The following is a 17654-nucleotide window of genomic DNA, read 5'->3' as shown; positions in this document are numbered from 1 at the left end:
AGAGGAAGAGGAAGAAGAAGAAGAGGAGGAAGAGGAAGAGGAAGAGGAAGAGGAAGAAGAAGAAGAAGAAGAAGAAGAAGAAGAAGAAGAAGAAGAAGAAGAAGAAAGAGGAGGAGGAGGAAGAGGAGGAGGAAGAGAAGAAGGAGAAGAAGAAGAAGAAGAGGAGGAGGAGGAGGAGGAGGAGGAGGAGGAGGAAGAGAAGAAGGAGAAGGAGGAGGAGGAAGAGAAGAAGGAGAAGGAGAAGGAGAAGAAGAAGAAGAAGAAGAAGAAGAAGAAGAAGAGGAGGAGGAGGAGGAGGAGGAGGAGGAGGAGGAGGAGGAGGAGGAGGAGGAGGAAGAAGAAGAAGAAGAAGAAGAAGAAGAAGAAGAAGAAGAAGAAGAAGAAGAAGAAGAAGAAGAAGAAGAAGAACAACAACAACAACAACAACAACAACAACCACAGTGTGCCACTGGGCATGCATGAAGATGTCTTCCCAGAACTCTGACTACGAATGAAGAAACGTCCGCACTTTGGCCTGTTCTCAAGCACCAAGACCTCTCTTGTTCTCCTCTAAGCCTCCACCCCGCATGAGAGTGAGGAGCCGGGGGCGAGAGGCATATTTTCTCTGCCTTGAGTTTTGAGAAGTTAAGGCAGTGTAGACACGGTGTGAGAAACAAAAGGCGTAATTGATCTTTATTAAAGCCACCTCAAAGTGTGGATTTGTGCAAAGCCCACAAACATTTTAGAAATAAATGTAATGCAACAGGCTGGCATTTGAGAGTTTTCTTTGGAAGAAAATAGAAGACTTTTTTTTTTTTAAATGCACAGGTATCTAAATGGTTACCATGGATACCTAGCTGTTTGTGGCAGTACAATGAGAGCCCAGGGAGTACGTTAAAATATGTTTTACAACTCGCAATTGTTATATTCACTCAATAGCTCACCTTTCAGTCTAGCTCAATATTTGAATCCAGCCTACAGACCCTGTTTATCCAAACAGATTAGTCTCAAAATTTAAACCAGATTTCATAGAGATGCTTTCTGCCCCACCATCCCGATAAATGTGCATCCTGACAGGTTTGTACGTGTCTTCGAATATATCGATGCCCGTAGGTAAAACTGCCAGAATCCAGATTAAAATCAAACAGGCGGGGCCAGGACAAAACAAAATAAATAAATGTATTTTAATTGAACTAATAACTACTAATTGAAATTAATTGCCTATAAAATAAAGAGCTCAATTTATAAAAAGTAATGGATTTCCCCCTTGGTGTGGTCTAACCATTCCTTTTTCCTCACATGTGCAAAGTCTTTTCTCTTAGCAGCAAAAGGAGATTTTTTAAAAAAAACAAAACAAAGGAGGAGAGAAAGCAAGAAAGAGTAAAAGGGGAACTAATAAACTACATGCTGATGAGCCAAAGAAATGGAGATGCTACACCTGGGAGGAAAGAAAAGAGAAAAAAAAAACCTTGGATTGCTAGAATCTCCAGTTAGTTTGTATGTGGGGCTGGGTGGGGTATGTGGAGGCAGGGAGTAGAGTTAGGAGACTGGCTAGCTTGGAATCCCTGCAATGAAAGAAGCGATGTAGACCATCCCTCACCATTCATGAAACCCTTCTCTGGTTGTTTCCAAGAGAGTGTGGCAAAGTTTGGTGAGATTCTTGTAAATAGGTGAATAGCCTTCTGGGGTTCTGGATGCTCCATCACTGGAGGGTTTTAAGAAGAGATTGGACAGTCACTTATCCGAAATAGTATAGGTTCTCCTGCCTGAACAGGGGGTTGGACTAGAAGACCTCCAAGGTCCCTTCCAGATTCTATTCTATTCTATTCTATTCTATTCTATTCTATTCTATTCTATTCTCAGACAAACATCGTAAGGCTCGTGATTTTGTAGGTGTGGGGTCCACGGTGCTCTTGGAGCTTGGTAGTTTTCTTGCAGATGTTTCCTCGGCCAACTAGGCCCCGTCATCAGTGGTGTTGATGTCATCTACTTTGCAAATGAAACGTCTGCTGAAAGCCACCAAGCTCAGAGAGCGCCAAGGGCCCCACAGTTCCACCCTGAGCCACAATTCTTCTCTCCTCCCAGTTGTAGGGGTGCTCCAGTGTTACCCACCATCCATCCTGGGGGACAGGTGCATTCTCCAGTGATGTGGTGGCAGGTTCCTCCATTTTGGCAAGGGCATCGCTGTTCGCACTGAACTCCGTGGCTGCCTGGAGGACATGGCTCTTCGCAACTGCTCGGGTTGGTTGCAAGAAAAGGAGTAGGGCAGCAACCCAGATCGAATAGAAAGAGAGAGACAAAACAATTTTGTAATTTACAACGCCATTGCTCCAGGGTATACACAAATCATTCATCATGCAGCCGGATCCCATTGACCATATTCAGGGCAAAATGTAGGTAGCCGATATTTATTGCTCAGAAAAAGACAGCTTTTCTTTCAAAACCTTTTGTTTACGTTAACAGATCTTTATCCCCAAAGAAAATCACTACTCTGGCTCCCAGAAGGACTTTTTTTTTTTTTTTGCAGGGGGAAGATTCAGGAAATAGACAGTCACAAGTTGAAGCTTCTCAAATCCTAGCTGAGGCTTTCAAAGGGTTTGAGGCTCCTAATACAAAATAAAAAGTCAATGAAAGTCCTCAACGCACAGCAGTTCATTTAGTGACCATGGAAAGTTACAATAGCACTGACTTATGAGCATTTTTCACACTTATGACTGCGGCAACATCCACCCGGCCAATTCAAATGCTTGGCTCATACTTATGACAATTGCAATGTGATCATGTGAACAAAAGGAGGGGAGGCCAAAATCACTTTGTTAAGGTATTGAGATTTAAGAGCTGACTAGCTGTAAAGTTGATGCAATGTAAGGCTGATGCAGTGAAGATGAATCTGCATTGTTATTGCCTTTTTAGGCTAAGAAGGGGTCCACAGAAGTTTTGCCACTTTAAGAGGTGTTTATATAAGGCAGCCATTAGTGGGTGTATTTCTCTCTCCTTGGGTCATGTCTCCATTGTAGAGTTCTCTGTACAGAGTTCAGAAGCTTGATTGCTCGTCAGGTATTTGCCTACCATGTACTGTATATTTCTGTATATAACTGTCTTGCAGATAAACCACTGTTAAATGTCAAAGTCTCCGTGTGCTGTGTTTTGCTCCTGGGTTGTCTCACAATAGTAGCCACACTGCAAATGCTCTGACACACTTAACAACTGTCTTACTAATCTATCCATTGTGGTGATTCAGTTAACAACTGTGGCAAGAAAGGTCATAAAATGCGGGGCCAAACTCACTTAACCACAGAAATTTTGGGCTTAATTGTGGTCGTAAGTGAAGGATCACCTGTATAGCCTACCAGATATATAGGAAGAATACAAGTGTCTTTACGCATGGGATGCGAATGCATGTTAAAACAAATTCCACTGAGTCATGATGAGCTAGACATGCATATTTTTCACCTAGGAGATCTGCAGAAGAACCGGTTCTGGCCAGGGTCAGTTTTGGGCAAGTGTATAACCTTCCCCTCCAATTGAATCCACAACTTCCCCAGAAGCAGAAGGAAAACATTTCAAATTGTTTGGCAGATTCCTTTATAATCGAAACAACCTTTCAAAAGTTTAAAATAAAGAAAGACGATCCTTCTGTTTCACTTTGTAAAATCTCCAGTTGATCCTCAACCTATGATCACATCGGAGTCCAACATTTCCACTGCTAAGCAAGACAGTTGTTGAGTTTTGCCTCATTTTACGATGTTGTTTGCCATATTTATTCAGTGAATCACTGCGGTGGTTCAGTTAGTAACACGGCTGTTATGTGAATCTCCCTTCTCCATCGTCCATTTATGTGGACATAATATACTTTGACTTCAGCAAGTCATTCGACAAAGTAGACCACAACCTACTTCTTGGCGAGCTAGAAAAAAGTAGGATAGACAGCATCCACCAAATGGATTTGTAACTGGATGACAAACCGTACTCAACTATTAGTCCTTAATGGTACTACATCTACATGGAGGGAAGTAAGCAGTAAGGTACCACAAGGTTCTGTCCTAAGCCCAGTACTATTCAATATTTTCATAAATGACTTAGATGAGAGAATAGAAGGGGAACCCACCACATTTGCAGATGATATTAAGCTGGCAGGAATAGCTAACACACCTAGAAGATAGGCTCAAGATCCAGATGAATCTTGATCGATTTGAACCCTGGGCCTTATCTAACAAAATGAAATTCAATGTAGAGAAAAGTAAAATCTTACCCTTAGACAAGAAAAATGAAAAACACACATACAGACTGGGGGAAAACCAGGCTTAATAGCAGTAACTGTGAGAGGGATCTAGGGAGTCTTAGTGGACAACCAGTTAAATATGAGTCAGCAATGTGCAGCGGCAGCCGAAAAACCCCAAGGCAATCTGAAGCTACATTAATAGAGGGATAGAATTAAGATCAAGGGAGGTACTAAAACCACTCTATAAAGCCTTAGTAAGACCACACATAGAATACTGCATCCAGTTTTGGTCACCGCACTATAAAAAAGATGTTGAGACTCTAGAAAGAGAGCAGAGAAGAGCAACCAGGATGATGAGGGGACTGGAGGCTAAAACACTCGATGAATGGTTGTATGATGTGGACCTGGCTAGTCTAGTGAAGAGAAGGACCAGGGGAGACAGGATAGCAGTCTTCCAATACTTGAGGGGCTGCCACAGAGAGGAGAGGGGAGTCAATCTATTCTCCATCGTTGTAATGAGAAGAAGGATTCAGGTAAGACAACACTCTTTTTCCAAAGCATTTGAAGGCCAGACAAGGAATAAAGGATGGAAATTGAGGGGAGATTTAATCTGGAAATAAGGAGAAATTTTCTGACAGTGAGAACAATCAACAAATGGAACAGAAGTTGTGGGAGCTTCACCACTGGAAGCTTTCAAGAAGAGACTTGACAGCTATCTGTCAGAAATGGTGTAGGGTCTCCTGCTTGGTTGGGAGGGTGGACTAGATGACCTACAAAGTCCCTTCCACCGCTGTTAATCAGTTAAATCTGTTAAAATCTTTGCTTGTCAAAAGGTCACCAAAGGTGATCACCTGATCCCAGGGTAATGTAGCCATCATAAATGTGAATCAGTTGCCAAGAGTCTGGATTGTGATTACAGTATGTGCCCGCCGGGAGGTTGCAACAGTGTGAAAAATGGTCATAAGTTACTTTTTTTCAGGGCCATTTTAACCTTGAATGATTTGGGGGGTAACTGCAACCCCCATCTATTTCTCAATCTAAGCTGATGGGGGTGTTCTACGTTTTTAAACAGTAACAAAAATAGACCAGAAATCTTAAATCTGTACCCTAAAGAGCAGACCACAAGCAGAGGTGACTTGCTGCAGTCTGCGAATCCCTAGAGAAAACTTCACATCTTTGTCCAAGGTTGGGAAACTAAATAAAACTTGGAGAAGTCAGGCAGGATCAATTCAACGGACATATTGAGAATCTAGATGGATGGACTCGCAAAAGGGTTGCAGCAGCTGTTTTATGAATTTCTAATCTGTCCTAGATCCCTAATGTTCACAATAAACGTTTATAAATATTTACAAGGAAAACGAAATCAATAGCCACTGTCTCAGGGAAGCTGTTTTGAATGGACAAAAAATAAATGTTTTATACTGCCACATCAATTCACAGGGAACGATGGGTCTATTAAGGCATATTAGCATAGAGGGTCTGTTTGGAAGCCACCGTGGCATCAGAATGCTGTGGTGACATCTGTGATGTCACTTGCGCCCCATGCTCCGTGAATGTGCATGGATAGGAACCATAAGGGATGAAAGAGAAACTTACCAACAGTGAGGACAATTAACCAGTGGAACAGCTTGCCACCAGAAATTGAGGATGCCCCATCACTGGAGGTTTTAAGAAGAGACGGAATAGTCACTTATCTGAAATAGTATAGGTTCTCCTGCTTGAGCAGGGGGTTGGACTAGAAGACCTCCAAAGGTCTCTTCCAACTCTGCTATTCTATTCCAGGGGTCTTCAAACTTGGCAACTTTAAGACTTGTGGACTTGGGAGTTGAAGTCCACAAGTCTTAAAGTTGCCAGGTTTGGGGACTCCTTTTCTATTTTGTTCTGTTCTATTCTCAGACAAACACCGTAAGGCTCTTGATTTTGTAGGTGTGGGGTCCACGGTGCTCTTGGAGCTTGGTAGGTTTTCTTGCAGACGTTTCCTTACCCAACTAGGCCCCGTCATCAGGGCTATTGATGTCCTCTACCTTGCAAATGAAACCTCAGCAAAAAGCCGCCAAACTCTGAGAGCGCTAAGGGCCCCACAGTTCCACCCTAAGCTACAATTCTTCTCTCCTCTCAGTTGTAGGGATGCTCCAGTGTTACCCACCATCCATCTTGGGGGACAGGTGCATTCTCCGGTGATGTGGTGGCCGGTTCCTCCATTTTGGCAGGGGCATCGCTGTTTGTCCTGGACTGCCTGGAGGACACGGCTCATGACAGTTGCATATATCTGAGACTGTATAGGTTCCCCTGCTTCAGTAGGGGGGTGGATTGGAAGACCTTGAAAGTCCCTTCCAGCTCATTCATTCCAAAGGTGTCAATAGACTCTCGATTTGTGATGGCAGAGGCTTGCCCCTTTGTGCAAGTAGTCCTTGACTTACAACAATTTATTTAGCACGTTCAAAGTTACAATGGTGCTGAAAAAAAGGAGACTTGTGGCCATATTTCAAAGTTATAACCTTTGCATCCTCCCCATAGTCACATGATCTAAATTCAGGCGCTTGGCAAATGACTCTATTTATGACGGTTGCAGTGTCCGTGGGGTCTCGTGATCCCCTTTTGTGACCTTCTGACAAGCAAAGTCAGTGGGAGAACCAGATTAAATGAATAGAATAGAATAGAATAGAATAGAATAGAATAGAATAGAATAGAATAGAATAGAATAGAATATTGGAATGAGGAATGGAATAGGGTAGAATAGACTCAAGTAGAGTAGAGTAGCGTAGCAATAGAATAGAATAGAATAGAATAGAATAGAATAGAATAGAATAGAATAGAATAGAATAGAATAGAATAGAATAGAATATTGGGATGAAGAATAGAATAGAGTAGAGTAGAGTAGAATAGAATAGAATAGAATAGAATAGAATAGAATAGAATAGAATAGAATAGAATAGAATAGAATAGAATAGAGGAATGGAATGGAATGGAATAGAATAGAATAGAATAGAATAGAATAGAATAGAATAGAGAAGAACAAAATACAGAATAGGGTGGAGTAGAGTAGAGTAGAACAGAACAGAAGCTGAAAGAGACCTTGGGGGTCTTTTAGTCATTAGCAAGTAAGGGCTACTGCTATTGCTATTAGGGCTGAGAGAAAATGACTGGCCCAGTTGGCTTCATCTCTGCAGCAGGACTTGAACTCGCAACTTTCTGGCTCCCAACCCGAGGCCTTCACCTCTGCACAAAACTGTCCATTCCATCCCCTGAACATCAAGTCCGCAGCCCCTTGACTTACAAAACTCCCGTGTATCCAGGCGCACAATGACATTCTCCTGTGTTGTGGTCACAGGTTGCCCCATTATGACACTGGCACTTGAGCAGGCAGCCTTTCCCGTAAGTTCCTGGCTCGCACAAGTCCTCGCAGCGCCATCCTTTGTACCCTGGTGCGCACACGCAGGCACCAGTGATGGGGTTGCACAGGGCTCCATTCCGGCATTGGCAAGGGTTGCTGCAGTGGGGGCCCCAATGGTCCTGATCACAACCTGAGACGACAACAACAACAGGAAGATCCTTTTAGGAGAACTGTCAACCACAACACCACATTTCATTTTTTAAATACACATTTTTAAAACATATATGAGTGCTTAATAAACAGTGTATTGTTTGAGCCAATACAGTTTACCTATACATAATAATAATAATTATAATATTCTTTAATTATATACAATGGTATTCTTCGAACTTCTAATTTTTACCTTTATTATTAGATTAGTTTTAGTTTACTTTATTGTCATTGAATCTTGTACAACGAAATTAAATACCATCTTCAATGTACATTATGACTATGAAAATAAACAAAAACACACTTCCTTCACATTCTATACACTGAATTGAAAATCCTTGATGCTGCATTAATATCGCACCATACAGTAATAAGAATACATCATATATTAATATACACTATATATTATCGAACTATTGGTAAAATAAATCCCAAGATAAAAGATACTCTGTGTCTTCTTTGTCCTTTATCTTTAATGTTAACCTATCCATTTCCGCACACTCTAATATTTTTTTAATTATATTTTCATCTGTAGGAGTTTCTTCATTTTTTTTCAATGTTGTGCAAATACAATTCTCCCTGCGGTCAAAACATGTAATGTCAAATATACCCTGTTTCTCCAACAATACGGCCTCCCCCAATAGGAAGTCCCAGCATGTTTTATAGGCATGAAATGAAATTAAGCCCCTCCCCCCAAATTAAGGCCTATATTAAAACATGTGAAATGGGGGGGGAATGGTGGGGGGGCTTGCCGTTAGGAAGTACTTTTGTTGCACACCTGGATATGGTGCTGCCTGCGTTGACCCCGATACGAAGTGCCCCACCAATGCCAAGGTCAACATCCAAGCCATTGCCACCCGCCCGCCCGAAGATGCAAGGGGGGGGGAATTAAGTCACCCCCTGAAAAGATGGCCTAGCCATTTTTTCGGGGCTCAAAAAAAAAAAAAAAGACCCGGCCTTATTATATGAGAAACACGGTACATTCCCTTTCTCATATTTTTCTGGCGGTATATCTAGCAAAAATATTTCTGGTTTTAAACCTATATGTTGCTCTATCATTTCAAGCAACCATGGATGTATTTTTGTCCAAAAATGTTTTGCCTTTAGACCAGGGGTGGGATCTGACAGGGTTAACTACCAGTTCAGTCATTTACGAGGTTCGGTGATTGATGATGTGCTTCCCTGCATGCTGCTGGCGCACGCCTGTAAATCGTCATCAGCATGCTGTGTGCAGTCTTTCAAAAAGCCCTTTTTTCCTGCTTTTTTAACTGCACCTGTGCCTCGCAGGGCAGCTGAAGTTGAAAAAATCAGGAAATAAAGGTTAGGTAAGAGCCCAGGTAAGCGGGCAGGCAAAAACATCAGCAGACATAGAACCGGTTCTTTGTCTGCTGCTCTTCTGAGCTACCGGTTCTACAGAGGTGGACAGAACCAGCAGAAACCCACCCCTGCTTTAGACATGTTCACCACACATGATAGTACAAAGTGGGCAGGGGTGAGCTTCAAAAATTTTAGCAAGGGGTTCTCTGGGTCGGTGTGGCCAGGGTGGGCATTGCCCAGTCAGCCTCCTGCACTACAGTTTTTGTCCTGACTTTGGAGGCTTTCCTCGAGCCTCCAGGAGGACGAAAACAGCCTCCCTGGGTTCCGGAGGCCCTCCAGAAGCCAGAAATAGGCCCATTTGTGGCCTTCCTGAACTTCTGGGAGCAACGTTTTTCTTCCTCCCCAAGCCTCTGTGCATGCCCTGCACTTACCTGCATCCAAAATGGACGGTGTGGGGACTCCTGGGGGGGGGCGGTGTGGAGTGGGTGGGATCAGCTAAGAGTGACATTTGGGGGTTCTCCAAACTGCATAGTATCTTAGCTAGGAGCTCTCCTGAACCACCTGCAAAGCCTCAGCAGCCCAGCCCTGGAACTGTATCCCTGATTGCATTTCCAACATATATGGCGGACATGATTTTAAACATCTTTGCTCATCTTGCCGGTGGCAAAGGCCACCTTGTAAAACATTGACTCAAAGTTGAAGTCCACAAGTCTTCAAGTTGCCAAGGTTGGACCCGCTGCCCTCTACCATTCTGGACAAATGCCCATCCATCCCTTGTTCAAAACTTCCAGTGATGGAGCACCTACAACTTCTGGAAGCAAGCTTTTCCACTGATTAATTGCTCTATGTCAGGAAGTTTCTTCTTTCTCTTAGGTTCTATAGTCCATTTCTAATAAAAATGTATTCTTGTCATTAGATATAATCTGAATAGGTACTAGAGGGGGTGCAGAATTCAGTTTGAGCCCTATACATCACCCCTCTTGTCAGAACTTTTTCAGATTAATTTTCAGCCAAAATTGGAACAAGGATTTTAGTACTAAGTAAACAGATATACACTCATGAACTCCTGAGGAATTCCATTAAAATGTGAATCAGTCTCTTTTATAGTCTCCTATCATTATTCGATTTCTGGCAGCGGATGCTATAACCCTCCGCAACACTTCCAGATGGCAGGGATGTGTTTGGTTCATGTTTTCTTTCTTTCTTTTTTCTTCTCCTCTGTCCTTTGCGTTCATCCAGACTCCATTAATATCCAGACTGCAGTCCCATCAACCTAACAGTCTTTATCCATTGACCCTTCTGGATTTATGACTTCTGCAGACAGCCAATTACTAAGTCTATTCCCATTAGAAGGAGAGCCATGTTAGTCTATATTAGCCCAGAATCAAAAGTCGAGTGGCATCTTGTCATACTACCAACTTTAATAAAACACAAATTTAGAATCTTACAATGATAGCGCTGGAAGGGATCTTGCAGTCTTCTTCTTTTTTTAAATTTTTTATTCTTTTTAAAAACAAAAAATACAAAAATCTCATTTCCATTAACAGTTATTGTGTCATTGTATATACATGTTTCTTATTTTGTGACTATACATTATTTTTATCCTTATCCTTCATCCATTTGTACCGCCTCTCCCATGTCGCATAGTATTCTCTAATCTCTTTGCCTTTCAGTTCCATAGTGAATTTATCTAGTTCAGCACAGTCCATTATTTTTTGAATCAAAACTTCATCTGGTGGTATTTTATCACTCTTCCAATTTTGTGCTGAAGTAATTCTTGCTGCAGTTAAGATGTGTACAATAAGGTATCTTTTATCTTTACTCAAATTCCCTTTAATCATACCTAATAAAAATGTTTCGGGTTCCAAATTCAATTTATATTTTGTAATCTCAAAAAAAAACATCTCTGTATTTTCTTCCAGTATTTTTTGACCTCTATACATTGCCACCACATATGGAAAAACGTTCCTTTCTTTTGTTTGCACTTCCAGCATTCTGGTTTCAAGGTTGGATACATTTTTGCCAGTCGTGCCGGCGCTAGGTGCCATCTACAAAACATTTTATATTGATTTTCTTTGAATGCCGTCGACAAAGTCAGCTTCCAGTTCTTGGTCCAAGTCTTTTCCCACTCATCCAAATTTATATTATGACCCACATTTCTCTCCCAGACAATCATTGGTCCCTTAACAATTTCCTCCTCTAGTTCTACCTCCAGGAAATAACTATATGTTCGTGTTATAAATTGGAGTCTTCTAATCCAACCCCATGCTCCAGGTAAGAAACTTTATTCCATCCTGGACAAATTGTTGTCCAATCTCTTCTTGAAAACCTCCACTGATGACCCACAACTCCAGGAGGCAAGTTGTTCCACTGATTAACAGAATAACAGTCGGGTGGGAGCTTGGAGGTCTTCTAGTCTGACCTCCCCTACTCCAGCAGGAGATCCTATACCCATGTTGGGGAGCCTATGCCATGCGTGCCAGAAGTGGCATGCAGAGCCATTTCCCGCAGGCACGCGAGAGATCACATGGAAGAGCCTACTGCGCATGTGCGTGCGCGCCGCCTGACAGCTGATTGTTGGGTATCTGGGGCACATGCGCAAGGGGCAGAGGGGGTTGCACGGAAGATGCCTGTGCATATGCAGGGAATTGCACGAGGGGGAAAATGCACATGCAGACAGTGGCGCCTGAGGGGTGGGGTCGTGCGTGCATGCACAGGGGGCATGGGGGGGCTAGCATGCATTGCCTTCTAGGTGCTGGCATGTGAGTGCACGCAAGTGAGTGCGCGCGCAATTACCAGCCTGGAAGCCAAAAAAGGTTAGCCACCATTGCCCTATATTCAGGGGTGGGATTCAAATTTTTTAACAACCGGTTCTGTGGGCGTGGCTTAGTTGGTGGGCGTGGCTTGGTGGTCATGTGACTGGGTGAGCATGGCTTGGTGGTCATGTTATTGGCTGGGCGTGGCCAATTCAATATCACTCACATCAAGGCACGCATCTCCTTGCCTGGCCTCTCATGACTGTGAGGATGCTGCAACAGTCGTAAGTGTGAAAAGTGGTCATAAGTCACTTTTTTCAGTGCCATTGTAACTTTGAAGGGTCCCTCCACACAAGCAAAGTATCAGCAAAGGAGAGAAAAAAATGTCCAGAGAAGTTCCTGAGACAGGAACTCTAGTCCTGCCAAGAATGCAATAAGAGTTAACGGAGAGGCAGTTTCTATAAGCAACACCAGAATGTTTCCTTCCTGCCTTCCTTACAGGATTAGCCCAGCAATTTCTCCGAACTGCTTAGAATGTTAACCGGTTCTAGTGAATAGGTGCGAACTGGTAGAATCCCACCCCTGCCTATATTATTCCAGACAAATGGTTCTCCAATCTCTTCTTGAAGACCTCCAGTAATGGAACATCTGTAACTCCAGGAGACAAATCATTCCAATAATTAACAGAATAACAGACGGATGGGAGCTTGGAGGTCTTCTAGTCTGACCCGCCTCCTGCTTGAGCATACTATACTATTCCATACAATCAGTTGTCCAGTCTGGTTTGAAAATCTCCATTGATGGAGCATCCCACAACTCCAGGAGGCAAAGCATTCCACTGATTAATTGTTCTCATTGTCAGGAAACTCTGATTTTAGGTCTGTTTATTCAATGCATATTAACAAGAAAAGGATGGATAGAAATTACATTCACAATTATATCTTTGGGCTATTTATATAAAACAATTTAAACCAATTTTTAAAATGCATTTAAGAGTTTTCAAAATCTAGTCACTGAATTTACAAATGAATTGGGGTTTCTTGTGCTAGATTTGATAAGTTGCTATAAAGCAAGCAGACAGAAAGTTCCACATACCTGGAAATTTAATAATAACAAAACTAAATAAAAGAAATAAGAACTGGAGGCAGATTGTAGCTTTCATGAGATGGAAGCAGCTCTTATGTTTACACCACAAAAGGTGGAATAGTGATTCATGCTCACCTAGTCTCTTCTCCCTGTATCAATGATAGAGTTAGTTATATTTCGATGCCACTCCTAATCCCTATAATTCTGAAAAGGCCATCAATATCAACTTAACCTCCTTGTTTGTGGACTTAATCTCACATAATCTTTTCCTGGATGACCACAAGGTATGAACCACCAAATATCAATCTAAGATACAGAAGAATAAGGCATGATATAATTGCAAGAAAGCTTTGGCCAAACCAGTTCGTGGAAGTTTCTTGAAGGATCTTCAATCTTTAAGAGTTAGCTAAGCACTTTCTGATAAGCCAAGTGCAAAATCATATCATATCTCAACATCTAATCTTCTCACCACCAAGAACATTTGGACATGAAAGTGTTTGAGGGTGTTTACAAGTATGCACTCCAAGTAATACAGAAACCAGGAGAAACTAGGGTCTCTCAAGAGAAAATTTATATTTGCAGATGCCCAAAAGACTTTTGGGTCTTAAGTTCCTAGAACAGCATCCAATCGTGTGGAAGATTCAAGAAGGTGATTTATGTCGGGATATCCTTTTGGGGGGCAAGGGGGGATATGCTCTAAATCCTGGAGTGATTTCCAGAAACCATTTTTCAACACCAGCAATAAATAAAACGTTTCTTCTTAAATTGGATTTCTGAGAAGAATGATATTCAAAAGGAAAACCAGCATGGACGTTTTGTGGCGAAGGACTCATGAATTTAATTCTAATGCTTGCAGATCCCTGGCTTAAGCATCTAGTCCTTTCTCCCGTTATTTTATTCTTATGGTATACTGTATCTATTCCTTTTACCCCCCTGAGGATCCAGTTTGCAACTGCCTAAAGGTAAAGTAAACAAGACTTCAGGATTCCAACTAGAAAAAAAAAAGTTAAAAGATTGTTCGTGTCTCGTCGACATCCATTCCGCCAACAGTTTTTCAGTCCCTTTACGCAGGAGACTTTTCCCAGCAACATTTGTAGGACAATACAGAATTTGGGTTTCTGTTTCACTAAACCACATCAGGGCATCAGGGATTCAAACTGGTGAACAGCCAGCTTTTCTGATCTACAAGCTCAGCGTCTTATCCACTGAACCACTGCATCCCTTCTTAAGGCTTACATGACCTCTTTTCCCATCTACCTGAAGCCTCTTTAGCTCCCTGGGACAACCTATTTTCCAAAGCACCTGAAGGCAAGACAAGATGCAATGGATGGAAACTAACCAAGGAGAGAAGCCAACTAGAAGTATTTCCTGATAGGGAGAACAATTAATCAGTGGAAGAGACTCTATGACCAATAGTATTGGATGTCCTGATTGATCAGGGGGTTAGACTAGAAAACCTCCAAGGTCCCTTCTAACTTGGTTATTCTGTTACTGTCACTTCTCAGTTTTGAAAAAAGGTTACAGGAGGACTTCACTTTGGAAGATAACCAGAGGGATCTTTCTGGATGCCTCTAGCTAAAACCGAAAGTAAATCCTTTTCCTGACGTGATTTCCACAGTCAAGGAGGAGAAGGAAGAAGAAGAAGGAGAAGGAGAAGGAGAAGGAGAAGGAGAAGGAGAAGGAGAAGAAGAAGAAGAAGAAGAAGAAGAAGAAGAAGAAGAAGAAGAAGAAGAAGAAGAAGAAGAAGAAGAAGAAGAAGAAGAAGAAGAAGAAGAAGAAGAAGAAGAAGAAGAAGAAGAAGAAGAAGAAGAAGAAGAAGAAGTGGGGGCGAGGAGGAGGAGGAGGAGGAGGAGGAGTCTGCCTTTGAGCATGCATGAAGATGTCTTCCCAGAACTCTTCATTAGGAATGAGCAACCATCTACAGAAGCAAAGGGATGAATTCTAAGCATCTCTGCTTTTAGAATTGAAATGTCAGCATTTTGGCCTGTTCTCAAACATCAAGACTATTCTTGGTTTCCAAGACAAACAGCATTAGTTTCTTTTTCTTTTTTAAAAAATCACATTATCCAAATAATTCTCCAGAGAGAACATTAATAAAGGAATCAACTTCTTTTCTGAACAGGTAGTGTCCTTAAAAGATCTGATTTAATTTGGCTCTATTTCAGTACCTCTATATGCATTTCTTTGAGCTTATGTAAAGAACCTTGCACAATACACACACACACACACACAAACTATATTACACACACACACACACACACACACACTGTAAAAATTCCATCCAAGGTGAAGAGAAGGCGAAACTTCATGGTCCATCACAATCAGAAGAAATTTCATGCTCATTTTATAGCCAGCTTCAAATTGCCTAATTTGTTCTAATTTAAATCTGAATAGAGACAGAAAGGGTAGAATAAACCCTTCTAGAACTGTTCTACCCTGCATTTTGTACAATTTAAAAACATTAATTTTGCAAGGAAGGCAGCAAACTGGATGAATTATCTCTAAAACAAGCAGGATTCCAGACAGCAATTTACTCCAAGTAAGTCGATAAATCAAAGAATCAGCCAATCAAGCTAAATGCAAGGAAATGTTCAATCCTGCTACAAAAATCAAATATTATTTTTCTATCTTAATGAACGTGAAGCTATTAGTCAGATTAAAAAAAAATAATGCACAGCCCTAAGGGGGCCTTTGCCAAATTTTATTTCTAAAAGGTATAATTGTGCTGTTGGAAGTCATTTCCATAAGAATATCTTCATCAGGCAGACGTAACTAACACCAAGTGGGAGAAACATATATAAGCATAATATATAATTTTCTCCTGCTACTTACCTACCTGTCTAAATTGGATGCAAACTCATCTGCCCTCTTTTTAACTTGCACATTTACAAGAAAAGGGCAGGATCATGTTTCTTCCAGGCACTAGTTCCAAAAAAGTCCCATGAAGAAAGCTATCTCTGTGCAAACTTTTGATCTTTTGCTCACTGGTGGGCTTCCTTGATGATACTAGGACTCCCAAGATTCTTGGTCAACATGACCACCGGTTATTTTGGTGAGAGATTCTGGAACTGTCATTCCAATACAGAAGGCCCTCAACTAAACACCACAACTGAACCCAAATGGTCCCCAAGGTGGTTTTTCAAAGGGCAACTGGAAGATGTCTCTTCCCTTGAGGAAGAAGACGACTTTTTGCTTCTCCTTCAAGGAGCTTCATCGGTTCTTGCTGGATGATTCTATCAAAACTAATGCCGAACTAATGAAGCTTCTAGGATGAGAAATGAAACTTCTTCTTCTTCCTCAAAAACAAAGACAAAGTCCAGTTGCCTTTTGAAATAGCACCTTTGAGACAACCATGACCTGGATGACTGAGATCAAGGGTGGCATTCTACCGGTTCAGACTGGTTCTATAGAACCGGTTGTTATGATTCTCCACAGTTCAGAGAACTGACAAATCATGCCCCTGGCTGGCCCCGCTCCTCCCGTCCAGTCAGTCCTTATTGTGCATGCACGACATTGCTGACAGCATTCTCCCCAGCCCAGTCACTCCTTAAGGTATTTCTTTCCCCCCAACAATCAGCTGATGATTGTTCTGATGATCAGCTGTGCCGGGATGCCCCTCACTGTCTTACTGCTTCACCCAGGTGGCTTTCCTGAGGCCCAGGAGGCAAAAAGGGGTGTGGGTGTGTGGTTTTGTGCTCCCCTCCATTTTTTCCCTTCCTGGGGTCCAGGGAAGCTTCCTGGGAGCAACCCCCACCAGGAGCTTCCCTGAGCCCCCCCAAAAGGGGGGGTTGTGGAAAAAGAAGAAGCCACGCCCATCGATTCACATGGTCATGGCCACCTAGCCACGGCCACAGAACCACTTGTTAAAAAAATTGAGTCCCACCCCTCACTGAGAATTTTCATAGACAGTTAAAAATTGAGCCAAAATTTTCTATTTCTAAACTAGGCAGTTGTTAAGTGGGATTTTGCCCCATTTTACAGCCTTTCTTGCCACAGTTGTTAAGTGAATCACTGCAGTTGTTAAGTGAGCGACCTGGTTGTTAAGTGAACCTGGCTTCTCCCATTGATTTTGCTTGTCAGAAGGTCGCCAAAGGTCACGAAAGGGGATCGCATGACACTTCAGCCATGCTGTAAGTCAAGGACTACTTGTACTTACACCATTAAACATATACTCTGAGAATGACGGAGAAGAAGCCATCTTAACCAGGGTGAGCTTCAAAAATTTCAGCAATGGGTTCTCTGCCCGGTTGGTGGGTGGACGTGGCCATGGTGGGCATGGCCTAGTCAGCCTCCTGCATCGTGGCAGAATTCCTCCTCCAGTCATGTTAGCTCAGGAATTCTGGAAGTTGAAGTCCACAAGTCTTAAACTTGCCAGGTTTGAAGACCCTTGGGATAGGGCAGGACAAGAAGCCATGGGTGGAAACTAATCAAGGGGAGAAGCAACTTAGATCTAAGGAGAAATTTCTTGACAATTAGAACAATTAACCAGTGGAATAACTTGCCTCCAGAAGTTGTGAATGCTCCAACACTGGAAGTTTTTAAAAAGATGTTGGGTAACCATTTGTCTGAAGTGGTGTAGGATTTCCTGTCTAGGCAGGGGGTTGGACTAGAAGATCTCCAAGGTCCCTTCCAATTCTTCTATTCTGTTCTGTTCTGTTCCGTTCCGTTCCATTCCATTCCATTCCATTCCATTCTTTTAATGTCTCCCCTCGTCCTTCCTTTCATTAGACCAGACACACCCAATTCCCGC

At 42.2% G+C, this 17654-nt stretch overlaps 1 protein-coding gene across 2 annotated transcripts in view; it reads right to left on the bottom strand.

Moving 5' to 3' along the window:
* The window catches only part of MEGF11 (multiple EGF like domains 11), a 498439-nt gene that overhangs the window by 166877 nt on the left and 313908 nt on the right, over positions 1 to 17654 (bottom strand). For both annotated transcript variants that reach the window (XM_026709368.2, XM_087941849.1), the window contains exons 7-8: positions 7479 to 7725; positions 2092 to 2212 (exon numbers count right to left, since the gene is read on the bottom strand). In XM_026709368.2, the coding sequence (XP_026565153.2) occupies positions 2092 to 2212; positions 7479 to 7725 (368 nt within the window). The remainder of the gene's footprint in view (positions 1 to 2091; positions 2213 to 7478; positions 7726 to 17654) is intronic.

This window comes from Pseudonaja textilis, chromosome 13, assembly GCF_049901715.1.
Source record: "Pseudonaja textilis isolate UNSWEBS1 chromosome 13, rPseTex1.2, whole genome shotgun sequence".
NCBI classification, from domain to species: Eukaryota; Metazoa; Chordata; class Lepidosauria; order Squamata; family Elapidae; genus Pseudonaja; species Pseudonaja textilis.
The sequence above is the reverse complement of the archived record's forward strand: the minus strand, read 5'-3'. Positions and strand labels throughout refer to the sequence as shown.